This window comes from Anabrus simplex, chromosome 2, assembly GCF_040414725.1.
Source record: "Anabrus simplex isolate iqAnaSimp1 chromosome 2, ASM4041472v1, whole genome shotgun sequence".
Classification (NCBI taxonomy): domain Eukaryota; kingdom Metazoa; phylum Arthropoda; class Insecta; order Orthoptera; family Tettigoniidae; genus Anabrus; species Anabrus simplex.
In genome coordinates, this window is record NC_090266.1 from 369,448,914 (window position 1) to 369,472,819 (window position 23,906).

General features: G+C 41.6%; 1 protein-coding gene across 1 annotated transcript in view; it reads left to right on the forward strand.

The window, feature by feature from the left end:
• LOC136863551 (insulin-like peptide receptor) overlaps positions 1-23,906 on the forward strand; it is a 462,473-nt gene that overhangs the window by 81,119 nt on the left and 357,448 nt on the right. Inside the window, exon 3 of the mRNA XM_067139932.2 lies at positions 5,680-5,969. Coding sequence (XP_066996033.2) covers positions 5,680-5,969 — 290 coding nt within the window. The remainder of the gene's footprint in view (positions 1-5,679; positions 5,970-23,906) is intronic.

The window sequence follows — 23,906 nt, forward strand, 5'->3', positions numbered from 1 at the left end:
TAAGACGAGCTAAAACAAAGAGTTGGCGGCTCTATCGAGCACGATGTGTCCGGAAAGGAAGACACCAAATACTGAATATAAGCTGCATAAAAATATTTTAAATGCTCTTGTGATATCAAGAGCATTGTATGGGGCAGAAATATGGGGTATTGAAGTAGATAAGAAAGAACTAGATGTACTTAGTAATAAATTCGGCAAAATAATAATGGGTCTACCAGAATGTACCTCTAATAGCGGATTTTTTTTTGCTAGGGGCTTTACGTCGCACCGACACAGATAGGTCTTATGGCGACGATGGGATAGGAAATGCCTAGGAGTTGGAAGGAAGCGGCCGTGGCCTTAATTAAGGTACAGCCCCAGCATTTGCCTGGTGTGAAAATGGGAAACCACGGAAAACCATCTTCAGGGCTGCCAATAGTGGGACTCGAATCTACTATCTCCCGGATGCAAGCTCACAGCCGCGCGCCTCTACGCGCACGGCCAACTCGCCCGGTAAATAGTGGATTTAGAATACTATGTGAAGATATAAGTATTAGCAGATATAGCTAGAAAGGTAATAAAATACTGGTTGAGATTAAGAAGGGGAGACGGGAGGGAAATATTTAATTTAGCATACCAACACCAGATGAAACATTTAAATGATTATTACTGGCTAATGAAAGTTAAAAGGATGTTTGACATAGTCGGAACTGGATAATAATGGGATTAGAGATTCAGAACAAAGATAAGAAATTGTGCAAGAAAGTAAAGATTAGAGTGAAGGATATTGGGAAGCAGATGGTTATGGCAAAATGTAAGACTAAAAGAACATTTTCGAAATCCTGTGAAATTATCGAAAAATTGTGAACAAAGATAAAAGGCCTCTAAACATAGAGGTAAGAGGCATGGTATCGTGGCTGATGAGATTATATAAAAATTAAAGGGCCAGATAGAGAAAGAGAAACATGACGGAAACCGTTGTTTATTTTATGGAGAAATAATGGAAGAGGCGCATCTGTTGAGAGTTTATAGGGAATTGGATGCAACCAGAGTAAAATATCTAGGCAGGGAATATAAAACAAAATTAAGAAGAGAGCAAACATTCGTTGCATTTCTTAAATTATTAAATAAAGAATGTATTACACCCGGAAGAACGACAGTTTTTTTGTATTTAAAGGAATTTGTGGCAAAAGGAAATGAGAAAAAAGAAAACAAGCACGCACAAAAGAAAGTAATGAAGGGTAAGGTACATGTTTGTCCTAGAATATGTAACAGTGCATTACACCTAGGACAAGGAGAAAAAGGGGGTGAGAACATGTGATGTGGCTATAATTACTAGTAGGTTTAAATATAATATTTAATAATCTTCTTCTTTCCTGGCCGCAATGTACCCACAAAAAGTGCACTCCCGAGCTCACTCAGGGTAAGCTCGTCTGACTCGGAGACAATATGTCCAACGTTCTTGTACCAGATCTAATGGCACTCCGCTTTTCCTTAAAGCAATCTCAGCAGTTCGTTTCCATGTTGCCCTCTTCCTCTCTTCGGCTCTTCGATGGCAAGAGCTTTCTGTACCAAATGGTGTTCATTTCTTCTCCTGACGTGACCATACCAGCAGAGCACTTTTTCGTCCATCTGATCACTGATGGGCACAACTTTAAGGAGCCTTGCTCATGCTCATTGCGCACTTTGTCACACAGAGTGACGCCCGCTGACCATCGCAACATCCGCATCTCTGTGACATGCATTCGATGGTCATGCTTTTTCTGCCTTGCCCAGCATTCGGAGCCGTACATGAGGGCAGGCCTGATAGTGGTTTTGTACAATTTGCCCTTTAATTTGACTGGCATCCGCTTATCACACAGAACACCAATAAGAGATCACCATTTCATCCAACGAACACTGATGGGTGCTTGACATCTGCATCGATATTACCATACAATTTCGTCAACCACTCATTTCCTTCGGCACCTAGGAATTTCCATAGTTCAGCTGGAATATCATCAGGGCCAACCGCTTTGCCATTCTTCATCTTTGACACAGCTACTACAACATTATTACATATACTATTTAATGTAAAAATTAAACAGTTGTAACGAAGAAAATGTAATGCATGTATCAAACATATGTATTGCAATAAGTGGCTGCTCTCTCCCTAGTTTCAGGCGATCCGGAACTAGGGGATGTGAGTATTCTATTATAAGATCTAAAAATATGGTATGAGCAAAATCTTCCTTACAATATTATATCAAAAGACAACATTTGGTACAAACTTACCAAATTCCTCATCTGAATATTATTTTGAAAAATTAATTCGTGTCAGACAGACTTGAAGAATGATGTGAACATGATTATACTAAATGAGTTAAAATACAGTATGTGTAGTAACTCCCCTGTTTCACAGACATTACTCATATGCAAGAATTATATCAGTCTGTACTTTAATAATACTGCGATAGTGTCCGCCATTATTGTTCCCAGACGAGGTGGAGCGAGTCAGTTTGGTCCCGCCCGCTAGCTAAGCTATTGGCGCACTGCACACACGTTCGCCTCCGAAAGAACGGGCTGGCCCCCTCTGCTAGTGTCACCTGGAAACCTCTAGAGGATTGAGGGCTGAGAGTGTTCTGGGTGTATCCATCTTCCGGACTGTTCTGGAATCACTAGGCCTGACTATTTAAGACGGGCAGGTAGCAAGTCATGCGACTGCTGTGTGTGGAAGGCAGTGCAGTGCGGTGAGTGTTCTATCGGTGGAACTGACCCTATCCTCCTGTCCTGTCTGACGTCGAGGAGTTGAGTCTCTTGTGTCGGTTGCTGTGAAGTGAACGTTGTGTCTCTGGTGCAGCGTGGGAGAGTTCAACAAGGGATCGGCAAGGGACAGTGAACGAAGACTGTTGTGATTGTTCGTACAAAACTGTGTGACTGGGTTGTGCGCAAGCTGCGAATCTAGTGTCTGTGATAGTGTACAGAGAGTATAATTGTGGAACTGCCTTAGTGTTCAAGTCCCAGTAGTGGAACAGTGTGTAATGTATACTGTGTAGCTAGCGTAGCTATGTTTATTTGTAAACGGTAGAGTAAACAATCAGTGTGACTGAGCGAGAGTACAGAGAGAGCGCAAACTGGTGTACTTGTGTGCTTATCTAGTGTGTAAGATTCAGCGGGAAATACATCTTAGTCATAGAATTTAACGTTACCAGTTATGTGTTTATTTACCACCCCACAGCGTTACAATACAACATGAAATTTATTTTGGTTCTATGTAACTACAACATTTAAAATATTACAAAAATATAAAACGAACTCTCCGCGAGAGTTAACAAGCTGGAACTGGCATATCGACTGACTCAAAACACATACAGCAGGCGTTAACGAAATCTGAAACAATACACAACAGTCATCCGCTCGGAAGCCCTGTATGGCATGGACTGTCTATCACTAAATATAAAATGTTTGATTGAGTAACTGGAAATCAGAGAGAGAGAAGAATTCTCAGAAAACCGAGCTCGATAGCTACAGTCGCTTAAGTGCAACCAGTATCCAGTATTCGGGAGATAGTAGGTTCGAACCCCACTGTCGGCAGCCCTGAAAATGGTTTTCCGTGGTTTCCCATTTTCACACCAGGCAAATGCTGGGGCTGTACCTTAATTAAGGCCACGGCCGCTTCCTTCCCACTCCTAGCCCTTCCCTGTCCCATCGTCGCCATAAGACCTATCTGTGTCGGTGCGACGTAAAGCAACTAACAAAAAAAAAAAAAAATTCTCAGAAAGATGCTAGGTTTGAAACTGGAAGGTGGGGAATACTAAAGACGTCAAAATTATGAGCTCTACTTTCCGATAGAGTGGCTGCCTGACTGTGTCAACAGGAGGAGGATAGCTTTCAATGGTCATGTGGCAAGATTATTTCCCAGATGACTGACCAACTGCCTGTTCCTTGTCGCAAAACAAGGAAGTCCGTACCACATGGTTGATGGAGACTGAGAAGGCCATGAAAGAACTGGGGCTGCCAGACTTACGAAACAGCTAGCCTCTGACTCAGATTCTAAAGAAATCTCGTGGTTTTCAGAAAAAAAAAACGACTGAAGAAGAAGGGTACCCACTGGTCAGAAAAAAGAAGGGAGTTACATCGAAAGAAGGTGCGACAATTGTGGGCGAAGATCGAAGCCCAAAGATCTGAACACGCTTGGTCCCAAGGAGGCCTATTCGAAACAAGAAGAAATAATGTGCTATATACGCAAGTTGTAAATTAAAGAAACTCACGGATAATATACAGGGTTATTCAGCTAAGTTGTCCTCCTCAAATAACTCGTGAGCCGTTCAAAATATCGACATTCTGTTATCACTTTCAGTAATGGTACCAAGGGGCTGATAACCATACTTATATTGCCTTTTCATGGCGTCAGTATCTTCAGAGATAATGGTACAAACTTTGTTTTCTTTATTGACCTGCACCGTTTCTTACACCTAGCCTTAAACCTACAAACATTACAAATTCAGCACCGCAGTTATTTTGAAAATCGGACAAGTAATTCTCCAGAAAATGTATCTAACATCTTTAATAATTATGAAAAAAATTGTTACATTCATTTTTAAACAAATGACAGAAATCTCTGTCTCACGTTATACGCACATGCTATAGCGTGCGTCGCCCCAAGAGATCGCTATGAACTTGCCTTTCCACTCAATCCGTTGATTTGTGAGAGAGATCCCTCTAAAAATGTTTCAAACTTATTTATTCTGTAAAATCTACTTGAAAGTAAAAATACTTTTGCTCCTGTAGTTTTCGTTTTTGGAAGCCCCCGAACATTACTACTCCCCCACCGAAAACATTCCTGGTTACAGCCTTACCATGAATCAGCATAATCTTTGGTTGAATGCCGCTTGAACTTGTGAGTGCAATGTAGAGGCCGTTGGTTACTGAGTGTCTTGTAACTAGAAGATAAAATGCTTTATAGCTTCGATTTCCTTAAGAGGTTGCGATTGGAGGAGGGGAGAGGAATCCAAAGAAAATCACATTTATAGTAGTGTCTCTTATTGGTAGTATCTGAACTCCCAGATCGCCCAATGATCCTGTGATTAATAACCTGGACTGCAAAGTTAGACCTGTGTAATTTCGAAATTTTGTCGCATTGTGACACATGTCATGTATGCAATTACTCACCAACAAGATTTACAAGTTAATGCTAATATGTGATGTCGTTCACCCATTGCAGTAACGCGTCCCGCGGGATAAATGAAATCTTCGACTTGACCAACGAACGGAAACTGGACGCAAATTTGACGCTATTGTGGAATTTTAATTATAGCTTGCGAATAAGTCTATAACTATGTATGTCCAAAGAGTTTCTGTTTTGTGTTACGCTGGAGAATATTTTAAGATTTTATAAATAAGCTCGACGTTTGTTATTATTTGATGTAAAATAGCTTAAAGAGTCCGAGTGAACACACGAAACGATAAACAGTGTGCTATATTATTAGACTTTCCTGGCTTCTTTAAATAAGATACTTCCATATTTGTATTTTGATGGTTAATTTTCTTCGTTTCCTCCTATTATTACATGCATACTGTTGGTGTATTTTTAAGTTTTTGCCCATGTCTGATCATGCCAATTACATTTTGAATGCTTGTAATGGCCAATTATTTAACCTAAATAATTATTTCCCAGATGACTGATGGTCACATTCTAAAATAGTTATTTTGTTTTTCCAGTGTGCCAAAGTGTGGACGTGCGCAACTCGGTGGAGGCTTTCGACCGGAGATTGCGAGGGTGTGAGGTGGTGGAGGGCTTCGTACAGATCCTGCTGATTGACCACGCGGATGAGTCGAGTTTTGCCAATTTGTCGTTTCCTGAGCTCAGGGAGATTACAGGCTACCTACTGCTGTACAGGGTCAATGGACTGCGATCTCTCAGTAAACTGTTTCCAAACCTCTCAGTAATTCGGGGCAACACGCTCTTCCTTAACTACGCTCTTGTTGCCTTCGAAATGATGCATCTCCAGGTATGTATTTGATCTGTATTCTGATGAATTGGTAGGCCGAGAGACGATTCGATTTAAGTAATGCATGTTCTATTGATCATATTTTGTGAATTCATAGAAATTTATTCTGAAGATGAAACACGTTTCGCTGCCCTAGTTCAATACAAAGACATCTTGAACAATATGATTTTGAGCTATAAACAGGGACGTATAGCATAAATCTTGCCCTGTCTGATCCTATATTGCGATACCTCGAATCCCAGGTTCTTCACACTCCGAGAACGATGCCTAAGTGTTTCCTAATTACATTTCCTGAATTGCAGCATAAAATGAAATGTCGTATGGCTTTTAGTGCCGGGATATCCTAGGACGGGTTCGGCTCGCCAGGTGCAGATCTTTCTATTTGAGTCCCGTAGGCGACCTGCGCGTCGTGATGAGGATGTAATGATGATGAAGACAACACATACATCCAGCCCCCCGTGCCACTGGAATTAACCAATTAAGGTTAAAATCCCCGACCCGGCCGGGAATCTAACCCGGGACCCTCTGAACCGAAGGCCAGTACGCTGACCGTTCAGCCAACGAGTCGGACATTGCAGCATAGAAACAAAATGTTTAAATGTGCTTATCTCAAAACGGGCATATTTTAATATGTTTTGAGTATTGAACTAAAGTAGCGATTTAGTGAGTAAGTAATATTTTAGTGAGATAAACTGGATGTTTTGTTGCCAAATTAGGTTATAAAATATATTAATACATAATACATTTCAAAACCTATTTATTCTCAGAGTACAGTTAAGAGTTGGTTATTACAGCCTATCAAGGGCCGGGTTCAGAGTAGTTACAGGGATAAGCCAATGCTTTAACGTATTATTATTATTATTATTATTATTATTATTATTATTATTATTATTATTATTATTATTATTATTATTATTATGATTATACGTCCCAATAACTGCTTTTACGGTTTTCTGAGACGCCGAGGTATGCCGAAATTTTGTCCCGCAAGAGTCTGACGTATCACCTTCAAATATCACAAGACTGAGCCAAGATCGAACCTGCCCAGTTGGGCTCAGAAGACCAGCGCTCTACCGTCCGAGTTATTCAGCCCGCCAGGCTTTAATCTTTCATCTTATTTGTTCCCAGTATACATGGATCATTTGCTGGCTGGGACGGATTCAACTAGGTGGAAATGTAGTAAGCAGTTTGGCTTATGAAGACGACTTGGTAAGACCCCAATTAGAGTATGGTTCCAATGTATGGGGCTCACGAGGATGACTTGATTCGAGAACTGGAAAAATCCAAAGAAAAGCAGCTCGATTTTTTTCTGGGTGATTTTCGACAAAAAAAAAAAAAAATCTGGGAAGACTTGGGGGGAAAGGAGACGAGCTGGTTGACTAAGTGGTATGTTCCGAGCTGTCAATGAAGAGATGGCGTGGAATAACATTAGTAGACGAGTAAGTTTGAGTGGTGTTTTTAAAAGGAGGAAAGATTACAGTATGAAAATAAAGTTGGAATTGAAGAGAAAAAATTGGGGCAAATATTCGTTTATAGGTAGGGGAGTGAGGGATTGGAATAATTGACAAGGAAGATGTTCAATTAAATTTTCAGATTCTTTGCAATCATTTAAGTAAAAGGCTAGGGAAACATCAGATAGAGAATCTGTCACGTGGGCAACTGCCCTAAATGCAGATCATTGTTAATTGATGGATTGATTAATGGCAGATTGTGCTGAAAGCCTGCAATCTAAAGACTTCGGGCTTGAAATGAGGTGCAGCGATTATGATATGGTAAATGAGCATTGCCAGGACTAAAGTGACGTCAGTATGGAATAGACCTAGGAGGATTGAATGTCGGGTCGGGAATAAAACCGGTGGTACATTTCAATTTCTTAGTGTGCATATTCTCTCAGGATGGTAGTACTTTATACTGAGTTAAATTGATTCAAGGTGCAGCAAGGATAATTCAGCGAGTTCGCAGTTGCGATCAACGGTATTCTATAAGAGAAGTGTGAGCTCTCAAAAACTGTCTTTACATCGGTCTGTATTCAGGCCGACTTTGCGTGCGGAAGTAAAAGCTCGGAACACTCAGGATATCTTATTCATAAGTTGGAAGTGACGGACATGAAAGTAGCGAGGATGATGGCAGGTACAAACAGATAGGAATGTAAACAGGAGAATACTCAGGAATCTCCCTCTATATATACATATAAATATTTTTTTCAAATACTGATCACGAAATTTTCATATCCAAAAGACCTAGAAAGCTGAAATTAGCAACATAGTTTCATCTTTTGCCCTAGAGGTGCACTAAGAAAGGCTTTTTCAAAGTTCAGCTTCTGTCCTAGACTTACGCCCTTTGCCATAATAGCATCGACTAATATAGGCAAAAATCGAATTTGTCGTAAGAGGACGAGACGAGGCTCATTTTAAGTCTTACGACGCGAGGACAATATGTCGGTCGAAAACCACGTTTTAAGGCCCTAAAACCAACCGTTTTTGAGATATTGGCACCACACTGCCACCACTGAAAGTACTGGAGAGCAGATTTTATCTTACGAGCGAGGCGCTCGGTAGCATTACAACTTCTGCTTGGACAGAACGTGTAAGACATGCAGAAAGATGTCAAAAAGATATTATTCTGAGAGAGAATTTCATGGTGCTCACTATCAGCTGTCTTATTTGTAGCAATGCGATCAGACGTGCTTCTTTGTGGAGCTCATCGAAGTAGTATAACTTTTATTCGTCGTACACCTCTTCTTTTATTCTTAATACTTTCCACCTTTTCAGACTGATTTTGGTCTCGACGCTATAGTTGTTCTACCAGGTTTTCCTTCTGTTTACCTTCAGCTCCTGTATACTGTAGTTCCTGTTTCTCATAGCTGACTATTTTCCTGTTCTTTTCCATAGAGGCATTCGTTAGGCATAGAGGTCATTGCTATTGGCGGCGTAATGGTACCTTATACCGTGTTGTGCCTCGGGAAGGAGCCGGGTCCTGTTTGTACTATTCCCTACCTTAGTAAATGTACGGCACTGACTCGCTGGCGCCTAAGTGTGGATTAATATCATACTGCGCATTTGTAACAACTGGCAACGGTTTCAAGTGTTTACTATAATGCCGTGTGAAAACATGAAGAGAACCATGGCTGAAAGCCAAGCTTACATGGCCCTTCCCACCTCATACGCCACCTACTGCGAAATTGTAGCTGCTGGTGAAATATACCTTTACCATCTGATGCTGTAAAGCCTAAAGAGCCTGCTGAGGTTCGATCCTGGCTCAGTCCAGTGGTATTTGAATGTGCTCAGATACGACAGCCTCCTGTCGGTAGATTTACTGGCACGTAAAGAAACTCCTGCGGGATTAAATTCCGACAACCGTCAAAGTAGTTAGTGGGACGTAAAGCAAACAACATTTTTATTTATGATTTCCCCCTTCTCCGCTGTCCCCCACCACATACGTCTGCTCACGTTTACTGCGGTTTGTGGCGCGCAGGATCGCTTTGGCTAGTAACGTCAGCTGGCTGGCACTACACGGCCCAGTGTAATTGTGCATTTCACTCAATGATTTGCTTGTTTTTATTTAACCACTTACTTAATATTTTTTCAATTTTATCCAATTTATTTGTTAATTGTTATATCTATGCATTTATGTAATTATGTTGTTTATTTAAGTATTTTTCAGAATCTGACAACTAATATAATTACCGGGCGAGTTGGCCGTGCGCGCAGAGGCGCGCGGCTGTGAGCTTGCATCCGGGAGATAGTAGGTTCGAATCCCACTATCGGCAGCCCTGAAGATGGTTTTCCGTGGTTTCCCATTTTCACACCAGGCAAATGCTGGGGCTGTACCTTAATTAAGGCCACGGCCGCTTCCTTCCAACTCCTAGGCCTTTTCTATCCCATCGTCGCCATAAGACCTATCTGTGTCGGTGCGACGTAAAGCCCCTAGCAAAAAAAAAAAAAACTAATATAATTAACACTGTGCTTAACAGTAGTTTTCTCAACACTAAATGATATTTCGCCTCGCAAATAAAGTATTTACGAATACGCTTCGTATTTTCTATCCATCCAGTGGTACTGAGAACGTGTTTATATGTAGTTTTATTTCTAAAACTATTCACTAAAATTAAAGTACAGTAACATGATCAATCACACGGGCATACTTTTTAGAGTTGTTGTGGCGGATTGATGGTGTTAAGTAGTGTGGTAAACACCTGATATTACTCTTCTATGGACAAGTAATTATTTATAAATGTGTATTGGTCGGTGGAATGTTTGTAAAATGCCCCTGAAGAAACGTCACTCTCTTCCAGTATATCAAAAATCACTCTTCTTATGGGGAAAGAGGCTTCCACAGGCTTAGGCCACATGGAGCTGTGGTACGGAGAAAGCATTCATTCAGAACATGCGATTAAAAGACCACCTGAAACACCTGATTAAAGCTCATAATTGTTATGGTGAAAGTAAAACTGTATACGTATTTACATTATATACAATACACAATATTTACATTTAGATTTGTACTTGGTTGTTTGTTTTGCCCGCCTGGTGGTCATGATCGGTAAGGCGTGAAGTCTATATGATCTGACTCCGCGGTTAGCCGGTTCAAATTCTGATGGTTGAAAAATTCGCCATCAGAGTGTTGGCCGGCAATCACTAGATTGCGTACCAAAACCCTGGATTAAATTCCAAACCTCCCCGCAATAATGTGGAGTGAGGGCCTATGACGCTGTTGAGTGATTCGTCCGGTTATGGAGACTTGAAGACTTGAGCAGATCCTTTGGTGCTATTCAACAGGAGTAGCCACGTGCCGGCAATCTCTTCCTACTATCATATATCACGTCATTCATTTCATCTCATTAAATCCTCTGATACCGGGCGAGTTGGCCGTGCAGTTAGGGGCGCGAGGCTGTGAGCTTGCATCCGGGAGATAGTGGGTTCGAATCCCACTGTCGGCATCCCTGAAGATGGTTTTCCGTGGTTTCCCATTTTCACACCAGGCAAATGCTGGGGATGTACCTTAATCAAGGCCACGGCCTCTTCCTTCCCACTCCCAGGCCTTTCCTATCCCATCGTCGCCATAAGACCTATCTGTGTCGGTGCGACGTAAAGCAACTAGCAAAAAGAAAATCCTCTGATGAGGTTGATGTCCGGAAAGGCTTCCGGTCGTAGGCTTGCTACGAAGGTTCATCTCACTTCATGCCCAAGCCCGTAGAGAAATGAGACAAGGATTGGTACTTGGTTGCTTGTTTTTCTTTTATTTGAAGTCAGCCTGTCCAGCAACTTTCGCAGTTTTATTTCACACTTTTCTTTCGTTCATTAGCAGTACGTTTATACCTCTTGTAAGAACTCATTCTTATAAATATCCTGGTTCTAATAACAACAGAACAAGTAAGTCGTCACGGTGAGGATACTTTTCTTAACAATACGAGTATCAAAACTCCTGACATTTCTTAATAGAATATCCATGGAAGGAACTAAATTCATTTTTCGATTTTAAACATTTGAATTAATCTACTCGTCCGTGGGTTTCATTAAGTCCCCCTTGAAATAGTTTCTAGCCAATTCTTAGGTGTGGGGCCGATGACTTAGATGTTAGGGCCTTTTAAACAAGCATCATCATCATCATTCTTAGGTGTTGGTTGCTGCATTCGGTGTTGGCCCTGAATTCGTACTCATGAACGGCAATGCCAAGGCTCATTTAGCGCGCATCACCAGAGCTGTTCGGAATAGGGCACATGTCCATATGAAGGTTTTTTTGTTTAAAATGATCGTTTCTGATATATCCGTGAATATTGACCATTCCTCCTGGGATCCTCCCGCTGCCTATATGAGCGGGAGTGAGAGACAGCTCAGGGTTAGTTGGTCGTGAGAGGGATAGCAACTAAACGTAAACCTACAGATGTGCTTGTTTCAATTTAAAAATGAAATTCGCTATTCGTGTAAAATATCTCGAGCTTGATAATAAGCTGGAAGAAAAAGAGATGGATCATAATGCAGTATGGAGAGAACGTAAATATGGAGGGAATATATTTTCTTGGCATAACTCGCTCTTTGATACCAGTAACGAGTCTGACGGATAATGAACGTTTACCTGTTCCATATTTACTCGATAACATTACATTGAAATTACGTACACTAGCCCGAAAACAAATAGAGATTAAATGTGTTCGATCTCGGAAACCGTTCGGGATAGGGCATATGTCCATATGAAGGTGGTTTTTTTTGGTTTAAAATGATCATTCCTGATATATCCCTGAATATTGACCATTCCTCCTGGGACATCCTGTATATATATCGATATGTTACGAAAATTATATTGTGAATATATCAGTCATGCTTGGCGTTATGGTGGGAGCATCAGAAAACGGCGGAATCTCAGTGAGTGGGCTGGAAGTAGAACTGAGTACGGTTCTGTATTTGATCTGAATCATCGATCTAGATTGGGTTTTATATTACTGTTTCACTATTTGTGTGCGATTGGACTGTCACATGACCGGCTGTGGAACGTTGCTCATTGAGAACTTCCGACAAAGGTGATTGGCAATGAGGAGTGCTTAGATGCTAAAAACTTATGTAAGTAGATTTACTGGAAAAATTCTGCACACCGCATTGCTTTTATGTAGTGTCAGAAATGGCAGTTCAGATAGACATTCATTTGATTTCTGGAGGTATATTCCCGCAAAAATACAAACAGGGCATACTTCTCTCTCCGTTGTGCTGTAGGGTGGGCTCATTGATCCCGCGTACTGTTGGTTGAGAACCTCTCCCCAAGAAGACCGCTTGGCTCCAATGAGTTCATGTTTTTCGCACGTGTGTTGGTGTAGCCATCTTGGTTTGGCATAATACGGCGTCTATGCTGCGCAGTTTCGGCACGACGATCAATATGGCATTCGAGTTTCCCCCGCTCGTTCGGCGCAAGGAAACGTTCCTCCAGGAGAGGGGTGAATAAACTTCAAGGCCTCCTTCACTGTCGGCAATGTCAAGTTCCACGTGTGAGAGATGTTAGTTCATTTCTTAGTATATTGCAGATATGGCACATTCCATATTGTACACTCCATATCACGATCGTGCTTTAAATGCTCATATAAATGGCGAGATAACCTCTTCGTTATGTCAAGACAGGTGTATATTGCGTGCCATTCCTAGCCGTAAGTTTTGATTGTGTTCTGTAATACATCCCTTCGCGGGAAAGGCAAATTTTAGTTTCAAGTAAAGCGTTTGTATGGCCATATTCATGGACTCAGGAGACAGCTATCGAATCCCACCCTTGGCTATTCTTGAAATGTTTCCCCTTGGTTTTATCCTCTTCAGTTCTGGGTTAATGCTGAGACGGTGTCTCTTTTCCAGTCAGGGTCACTTCCTTTCGCTTACTAGCCTCTGGCATTGGAGAAATCCAGTTTGTAAATGGTGCTTAAACCTTAGTGATGGGATTACCGAGAGATTATGGACTCAGGCTTCTTGGCTGAATGATCGGCGTAGTGATTTCCGTTTAGGGGGCTCGATTCCTTGCCGGGCCGGGGAATTTAGGTGTGTCTGGTTAATTCATCTAGCTCGGGGCTGGGTCGTTGTGATCGTCTTAATTTACATATCTATACACACACAACACATTACATCATACTACCAACCACCACAGAAGCATGCAATATTGAATATATGCCTCCACATACGGTTGGCGTCAGGAAGGGCATCTGGCTGCACAGCTAGGCTTAATGCGCAATAATGCCGACTCCAGATGACTGCGGTAAAGGTCAGGAAGAAGAATATGGTATACGGCATTTTGTTTTAGTCCCCTGTAGTTTTTTATTTTTTTAATTTTTTACGAGTTGCTTTATGTCGCACTGAGACAGATAGGTCTTACGGAGCGCATGAGACAGGAAAGGACTAGGAGTGGGAAGGAAGCGGCCGTGGCCTTTATTAAGGTACCATTTGCCTGGTATGCAAATGGAAAACCACGGAAAATCATCTGCAGGGCTGCCGACAGTGAGGTTCGAACCCACTGTCTCCCGAATTCTGGGTACTGGACGCACTTAAGCGTCTGCAGCTATCGAGCTTCTTTCTGACCTTTACACCAGTCGTCTAGAGTCGGCATTGATGCGGATTAGGCCTAACTGTACAGCCAGCCATTCAGATAGATCTATATTGCAAAAGGGGCAACTCTTCATCTTCTACTATGGTCGGTTCCAGTTATCATTGTATTATTTAACACTTACAGTAAGTTAAAACTACATGCTATCGCAGGAAAGAATGGAATGGGAGCACGGCAATATCACCTAATCGAAGAATCTCTCAATACGACTAAAGATTTCACTTTATAATGTTATGTATCCTAGAATGTCGCAGGCCGCGGGTTCGATGCCCGACCAGGTGGATCTGAGGGCTGATTCGAGGTCTACTGAGCCTACGTGATTACGGTGAGATATTGGCCCCGGTCTAAAATGCCAAGAATACCGGCAGAGAGGATTCGTCGTGGTGACCACACGACACCTCATAATCCAACCCGGACCTCCGGGATTGGCAACTAATCACACTAACCACTACACCACAGAAGCGGACACAAACTGTTTTATTTATGGCATTACTTATGTTATCAACAAAGGGGAAGAAAAACAAAACTGGGCGATTTGGCAAAGCAGTTAAAGCATGCAAATGTGAAATGTGAACTTGCATTCGGGAGATGGTTGGAGCTCCACTGACGGCAGTCCTGAAGACTCTGTGGTATCCCACCTTCGTACCAGGGAAATGCTGGGGCTGTACCTTCATTTAGACCACGCTCGCTGCCTTCCCAGTTCTAGCCTTGTCCCAGCCCATCGTCGCCATACGAACTATCTGAGTCGATGCGACCTAAAACAAATAGGAACAAACGATATAGAGGATAGCTGAAGATAGCAACTGAACCGGTGCTGCCAGTGGTAAAGAATATATAAGATATTATATAGGTATGAATGCTAGAAATGAAGAGGGCAGAAAATAATGCAGGCGATTAAAGAATAAAGTGGATAGAAAGTGCAAGGTAGCTAAGGAAGAATGGTTGAAGGAGAAGAGCAAGGATGTCGAAGCTTGTATGGTCCTAGGAAATGTAGATGCTGCATACTGAAAAATCAAAGAAACCTTTGGAGAAAGGAAATCTAGCTGTATGAATATTAAGAGCTCAGATGGAAAGCCCCTTCCAGGGAAAGAAGACAAAGCAGAAAGATGGCAGGAACATATCAAACAATTTTATCAAGGTAAAGATGTAGATAATTTGGTTCTGGAACAAGAAGAGGCTGTTGATGTTCATGAAATGGGAGATCCAATTTTGAGGTCAGAATTTGACAGAGCTGTGAGAAACCTAAATAGGAACAACTCATCAGGAATTGATGACATTCCGTCTGAATTACTGACTGCCTTAGGAGAACCAGCATGGCAAGGTTATTCCATTTAGTGTGTAAGATGTATGAGACAGGAGAAGTGCCATCCGATTTTCGGTAGAATGTTGTTATGCCTATTCCCAAGAAAGCCGGTGCTGACAAGTGTGAAAATTACCGCACCATTAGTTTAGTATCTCATGCCGGCAAAATGTTAACACGTATTATTTACAGAAGAATTGAAAGACAAGTTGAAGCTGAGTTGGGAGAAGATCAATTTGGCTTCAGAAGAAATGTAGGAACACGTGAAGCAATCCTGACTTTACGTCTGATCTTAGAGGATCGAATTAAGGACAAGCCCATGTACATGACTTTCGTAGATCTAAAAAAGGGATTCGATAATATTGATTGAACCAAGCTATGTAAGATTCTGAAGGCGATTGGGATCAGATACCGAGAACGAAGAATTATCTACAATATGTATAAAAATCAGTCTGCAGTGATAAGAATCGAGGGCTTTGAAAAAGAAGCAGCAATCCAGAAAGGAGTGAGGCAAGGCTGCAGTTTGTCCCCACTCCTTTGCAGTGTTTACATAGAACAAGCAGTAAAGGAAATCAAAGAGGAATTTGGAAAGGGAATCACAATCCAAGGAGAGAAAATCAAAACCTTGAGATTTGCCGATGATATTGTTATTTTATCTGAGACTGCAGAAGATCTCGAGAAGTTGCTGAATGGTATGGGCGAAATCTTGGGTAAGGAGTACAAGATGAAAATAAATAAGTCGAAAACAAAAGTAATGGAGTGCAGTCGAACGAAGGCAGGCGATGCAGGAAATATTAAATTAGGAAATGAGGTCTAAAAGGGAGTAGGTAGTAAAATAACTAACGATGGCAGAAGTAAGGAGGATATAAAATTCAGACTAGCACAAGCAAGGAAGTGCTTTCTTAAGAACGTAAATTTGCTCACTTCAAACATTAATATAGGAATTAGAAAGATGTTTCTGAAGACTTTCATCTGGAGCGTGGCATTGTATGGAAGTGAAACATGGATGATAACTAGCTCAGAAAGAAAGAGAATAGAAGCTTTTTAAATGTGGTGTTACAGAAGAATGCTGAAGGTGAGATGATAGTTCGAATCACGAATGAAAAGATACTAAATCGAATTGGTGAGAGGAGATCGATTTGGGTAAATTTGACAAGAAGAGATAGAATGATAGGACACGCGCGCGCATAGGTAAGGACGTGTTGAGTTCACGGTGAATAAAATATGAATACCGAGCTTATTAACGAAAAATGAGTACCTTTCTTCGCAGGTAGGTCCAAAATATCTCAGTTTATACAATTAAGTAATATACCTATATTCTAAATAAGACTTCGAAATTATTTTTAAAATAGGATAAGAGCGCTTTTGTCAGAGTAGAATACTGGGCATTAATGGTTAATGGGTTAAAATTTTAGAATATTTACACGGTAACCATCCTGTTTTGTTTCGTTGCAATGTCACGCAGTGAATAATGGCTGATTGCCAGTTTTGCCTCATTCACATCCCTCGCAATACAAGCAGACGAGCCTAACCGCAGCGCCGCTTTTACGAGCTGTCCCTACGCGTACTACATAGGCCTACTATGATGTCATGGCGGCATGCCCTATTTGGCGTGCCATCTAATAGCGAAAGGTAGCTCTACTGGACAGTTCCAAAGGTTGAGTTAATGTTGTCGGTTGCGCATCGATTGAAACACAACAATTGCAATTACATGATGGATATCAGAGATTATTACCTGCATTTCAGAATCGGCCCCGTCAGCCGGGATCGAGTCCAATTACTTGGGGTTATGAGCAGGACACACTACGATTAACTTAGGCTTGGCAAATACATGTTCGTATATTTGCATCAGCTAATTTTTAAAAATGTAATTACAATTAATCATGTTTACTTCTCTACAAAATTTGCTCTCTTACTGCTTCCTAAGCGAATCATGAGCGACTGTGCACACTGCTTATATGACTGTTCCCACCCATTGCACTGCTGAGAAGTCTTAAGTGCGAACCTCAGTACGTGCGCCGAGTCAGGATAAAGGCAGCCAGAATTAGTCCTTTTCTTTGTAGCCTTCCACACGCGTGAACTTATCGGTAGATCGAGGACAAGACGATCTGTAAAATCTTTCTCACGTTCTACTGTCGTGTGATGGCTTCTTCTCGAACTAAATCTGATAGACATCACGCATATTTTTTTCGACATATTGAAGGGGAGAGGGGCTTCTCATAAATTTGCGATCCTCCTCAATTTGTCCTCCGTTTGCTTTTCCTTTCTCACTGGAGAAGCAGGGTGAATTTCGATATTATTATTATTATTATTATTATTATTATTATTATTATTATTATTATTATTATTATTATTATTATTATTGTGTTGTTTGTTGAGTCATCAGTCCATAGACTGGTTTGATGCAGCACTCCATGCCACCCTATCCTGTGCTAACCTTTTCATTTCTACGTAACTATTGCATCCTACATCTGCTCTAATCTGCTTGTCATATTCATACCTTGGTCTACCCCTACCGTTCTTACCACCTACACTTCCTTCAAAATCCAACCAACTGTCTTAAGATGTGTCCTATCATTCTATCTCTTCTTCTCGTCAAATTTAGCCAAATCGATCTCTTCTCACCAATTCGATTCAGTATCACTTCATTCGTAATTCGATCTATCCATCTCACCTTCAGCATTCTTCTGTAACACCACATTTCAAAAGCTTCTATTCTTTCTGAGCTAGTTATCGTCCATGTTTCACTTCCATACAATGCCACGCTCCACACGAAAGTCTTCAAAATTATCTTTCTAATTCCTGTATCAATGTTTGAAGTGAGCAAATTTCTTTGCTTAAGAAAGCTCTTCCTTGCTTGTGCTAGTCTGCATTTTATGTCCTCCTTACTTCTGCCATCGTTAGTTATTTTACTACCCAAGTAACAATATTCATCTACTTCCTTTAAGACTTCATTTCCTAATCTAATATTTCCTACATCACCTGCCTTCGTTCGACTGCATTCTATTACTTTTGTTTTGGACTTATTTATTTCCATCTTGTACTCCTTACCCAAGACTTCATCCATACCTTTCAGCAACTTCTCGAGATCTTCTGCAGTCTCAGATAAAATAACAATATCATCGGCAAATCTCAAGGTTTTGATTTCCTCTCCTTGGACTGTGATTCCCTTTCCAAATTTCTCTTTGATTTCCTTTACTGCCTGTTCTATGTAAACATTGAAAAGAAGAGGGGACAAACTGCAGCCTTTTCTTACTCCTTTCTGGATTACTGCTTCCTCTTCAAAGCCCTCGATTCTTATCACTGCAAACTGATTTTTATAGAGATTGTAGATAATTCTCCGTTCTCGGTATCTGATCCCTATCATCTTCAGAATCATACATAGCTTGGTCCAATCAACATTATCGAATGCCTTTTCTAGATCTACGAATGCCATGTACGTGGGCTTGTCCTTCTTGATTCGATCCTCTAAGATCAGACGTAAAGTCAGGATTGCTTCACGTGTTCCTACATTTCTTCTGAAGCCAAATTGATCTTCTCCCAACTCAGCTTCAATTTTTTTTCCATTCTTCTGTAAATAATATGTGTTAAAATTTTGCAGGCATGAGATACTAAACTAATGGTGCGGTAGTTTTCACACCTGTCGGCACCGGCTTTCTTGGGAATAGGTATAACAACATTCTGCCGAAAATCGGATGGGACTTCTCCTGTCTCATACATCTTGCACACTAAATGAAATAACCTTGCCATGCTGGTTTCTCCTAAGGCAGTCAGTAATTCAGAGGGAATGTCATCAATTCCAGGTGCCTTGTTCCTGTTGAGGTCACTCACAGCTCTGTCAAATTCTGACCTCAATATTGGGTCTCCCATTTCATCAGCATCAACAGCCTCTTCATGTTCCAGAACCAAATTATCTACATCTTTACCTTGATACAACTGTTGGATATGCTCCTGCCATCTTTCTGCTTTGTCTTCTTTCCCTAGAAGTGGCTTTCCATCTGAGCTCTTAATATTCATACACCTAGATTTCCTTTCTCCAAAGGTTTCCTTGATTTTCCTGTATGCAGCATCTACCTTTCCCAGGACCATACAGCCTTCGACATCCTTGCACTTCTCCTTCAGCCATTCTTCCTTAGCTACCTTGCACTTTCTATCCACTTGATTCTTTAATCGCCTCTATTCTTTTCTGCCCTCTTCATTTCTAGCATTCTTGTATTTTCGTCGTTCATCAATCGGGTCTAGTATTTCCTGAGTTATCCACTGATTCTTAGTTGATCTTTTCTTCCTTCCTAACATTTCAACAGCCCTACTGACTTAATTTTTCATGACCCTCCACTCTTCCTCTATGGTGTTTCCTTCAGCCTTTTCATTTAGTCCTTGTGCAACATGTTCCTTGAAACAATCCCTCACACTCTTTTCTTTCAACTTGTCTTTTTGCATTCTTTCCTTTCTTCAATTTCTTCAACTTCAGATGGCATTTCATGACCAACAAGTTGTGGTCAGAGTCCACGTCTGCTCCTGGGAAATTTTTGCAATCCAACACCTGGTTTCTGAATCTCTGCCTAATCATAATGAAGTCTATTTGATACCTTCCAGTGTCTCCAGGTCTCGTCCACGTATACAGCCGTCGTTTGTGGTGTTTGAACCAAGTATTGGCAAGGACTAAATAATGATCAGTGCAGAATTCAACCAGCCGACTTCCTCTTTCGTTCCTTTGTCCCAATCCAAATTCTCCTACTGTGCTACCTTCTCTTCCTTGGCCTACCACTGCATTCCAGTCTCCCATCACAATTAGATTCTCGTCACCTTTGACATATCGTATTAAATCTTCTATCTCCTCATATATTCTTTCGATTTCATCATCATCCGCTGAACTAGTAGGCATATAGACCTGCACTATTGGGGTGGGCATTTGTTTGGTGTCTATCTTGACGACAATAATTCTTTCACTATGCTGGTCGTAGTAGCTTACCCGCTGCCCTGTTTTCTTATTCATTATTAAACCAACTCCTGCATTTCCCCTGTTTGATTTTGTGTTGATAATTCGGTAGTCGCCTGACCAAAAATCTTGTTCTTCCTGCCAACGTACTTCACTTATACCAACTACATCTAACTTTAGCTTATCCATCTCCCTTTTCAGATTCTCTAACCTGCCACAACGATTCAAACTTCTAACATTCCACGCTCCGATTCGCAGAATGTCAGTATCCATCTTCCTGATGATCGCCCCCTCTCGTGTAGTCCCCACCCCGAGATCCGAGTGGGGGACTAGTTTACCTCCGGAATATTTTACCCGGGAGGAAGCCGTCATCAGTACATCATTCATACAGAGAGAGCTGCATGCCCTCGGGCCCCCTTTCGATGAACCATTCGTTAGTCTGGTCTCTCAACAGATACCCATCCGATATGGTTGCACCTGCGGCTCGGCTATCTGCATCATTGGGACACGCAAGCCTCCCCACCGCGGCAAGGTCACATGGTTCGCAGAGGATTATTATTATTATTATTATTATTATTATTATTATTATTATTATTATTATTATTATTATTATTTTTTGATTCGTTGTGCCCAGCTGTGGAGCGCGTTTGAACTTATTTTGCACAATGTTTCTTCTTCTTTTCTTCCCAATATCTCTTCATTTTTTCACTGTGTTCCTTTCTGCGTGTTTCTGTCCAGCCTGTATTTTTTCTTGTTGGTTTCTCTGCAAATTTATGTTTGTTTACTAAGCTTCTAAATTTCATTCTATCTTGAATGGTTTCGTCCTCAATACCCATTTCTTGTAGATCTTCATGAATTTCTGCTAACCAATTGTTGCGGATTTTCAGGGTTAGAGCTAGATTTAGAATTTTCTTTGTCAGCCTGTTGTTATCCATTCTGTGTAGGTGTCCGTAGAATTTTAGTCGTCTCTTTCTGATGGTATCTGTGATTTTTTCTGTGAATTGAAAAATTTCGTGTGGTTTCTTTTTCATCCAAATTCCATTTTCGAACTTTGGTCCTAGGATTTTTCTGAGAATTTTCCTCTCTTGTTTCTCAATGCTTTTCATTTGTGACCTGCCGCCAATGATCAGTGTTTCAGATGCATAAAGTGCCTCTGGTTTGATGACTGTATTGTAGTGTCGTAATTTTGCATTTTTTGATATACATCTTTTGTTGTATCTGTTCCATGTGATTTTGAAAGCCCTTTGCAGTTTAGCAGTTCTTTCTTTGTTAGCTTCCTGATTTAACCCTGCTGGCTGAATAATTTCACCTAGATATTTGAATTTGTCTACTTGGGAAATTATTCCACAGTTGGTGATTAATGGTTGATTGTCGAATCTTGACTTAGTTCCTTCCATAAACTGCGTCTTTTCAAATGAAATTTGAAGTCCGGTTTTTGCGGCTATTTCATTCAATTTTTCTATGGATTGGATTGCTTCTTGTCTGTTGTTCGAAAGTATCGCAAGGTCATCTGCGAAAGCTAAGCAGTCAAGGTGAATTTTGTCTTTTGTCTTATTATTATTATTATTATTATTATTATTATGTACTATGCTAGTGGTTTTTACGTCGCACTAACGCATTTAAAATTTCCAGTGCCGCATGGATAGGAGAGGGCTTGGATTGGAAAGATAGCGTCCGTGGCTTTAACTAAGGTACAGCCGCGCAATTTTTCTGGTGTGAAAATTGGAAACCACGGAAACCAGGGATTCGAACCCACTTTCTCCTGAATACAAGCTCACATTTACGCGACCCAAACAGCGCAGCCAACTTTCTCGCTCCCATTCCTTAATAATGACTCGCAGTAAGACGAGGCTTTTGCTTCATAACCGGAAATTGACTCAGAAATTGTACGAGATTGACTAACTGACTGACTGACTGACCTTACGTACTCACTTAACTTACTTACCTTAGCGCTGGGTAGCTCAGGCAGTAAAGCGCCTGCCTTCTGAACTCAAGTTGGCCGGTTTAATCCCGACTCAGTCCGGTGGCATTTAAAATTGTGCAAATACGTCAGCCTCGTGTCAAATTTACGGGCACGTAAGAAACTCCTACGGAACAAAATTTCGGTGCCTCGGCGTCTCCGAAAACCGTAACTGTAATTAGTGGGACGTAAAACGTATGATATTATCATTGTTACTGCAACGTGGTGGGACTAAATACACACAGCTGGTAGCGATACATTCTATGACTAAGATTTATTAATTACTACTAATTGTTTGCACACTACATAGGCACACCAAGGCATCAACTTACACTACACAGTGTCCGGCTCCATGGCTAAATTAGCGTGCTGGCCTTTGGCCACAGGGGTCCCGGATTCGATTCCCAGCAGGGTCGGGAATTTTAACCATAATTGGTTAATTTCACTGACGCGGGGGCTGGGTGTATGTGTCGTCTTCATCATCATTTCATCCTCATCACGACGCATAGGTCGCCTACGGGTATCAAATCAGAACACCTGCATCTGGCGAGCCGAACTTGTCCTCGGACACTCCCGGCATACGCCATTTCATTTCATTACACTACACAGTACATACAATTACACCAGTTTGAGCGCTCTCTCTGTTCGGTCACATTAGTTGTTCAGTCTACCAGTTACAAACTAAAACATGTACGTTACACACTCTTCCACCACTGTCTAAATCAGTTCCACAGTTATTCTTACAGTACGCTATCACAACCACTTCTCTCACTCACAGCAGCTGGACACGAGAGACTCGATTCCTTGGCGACAGGCAGAACTAAACGATTGCTCACTTAACGGACAGAGCTACCCTCGTTGTACTGACACCTCAACTCAAACTGAACCTCAACACAGAGTCCTGCACTGAGGCCCACCGCGCAACATTCGCAAGCCCACGGACTTCGCAGCCCAGCCCGTCCAGCGTCGTTCTCTTCTGAAGCGGCCGCGTACTGGCCCACAGCACCGGTCCCACTCATCCCACCGCAGTCCACCGCACTGGGCGGACTGAGTTGTCTACCTTGATTACTTCCTCGCAGTCCGACTCGTTGGCTGAACGGTCAGCGTACTGGCCTTCGGTTCAGGGGGTCCCGGGTTCGATTCCCGGCTGGGTCGGGGATTTTAACCTTAATTGGTTAATTCCAATGACACGGAGACTGTGTGTGTGTTGTCTTTATCATCATTTCATCCTCATCACGACGCGCAGGTCGCCTACAAGCGTCAAATAGAAAGACTTGCACCTGGCTAGCCGAACCCGTCCTGGGATATCCCGGCACTAAAAGCCATACGACATTTCACATTTCATACTTCCTCGCAATAACGCGCGCGCCGAGTACAACGAAATGTTCATTTCACACTTCTATTCGGATCGCTCGCTCTACGAATTCCCGTACGATAACGACAAATTTTAAAGTACGTTAATCGCAGTTTGAAAATAATAATAATAATAATAATGTTATTTGCTTTACGTCCCACTAACTACTTTTTAAGGTCTGCGGAGACGCTGAGGTGCCGGAATTTAGTCCCGCAGGAGTTCTTTTACGTGCCAGTAAATCTACCGACACGGGGCTGTCGTATTTGAGCACCTTCAAATACCACCGGACTGAGCCAGGATCGAACCTGCCAAGT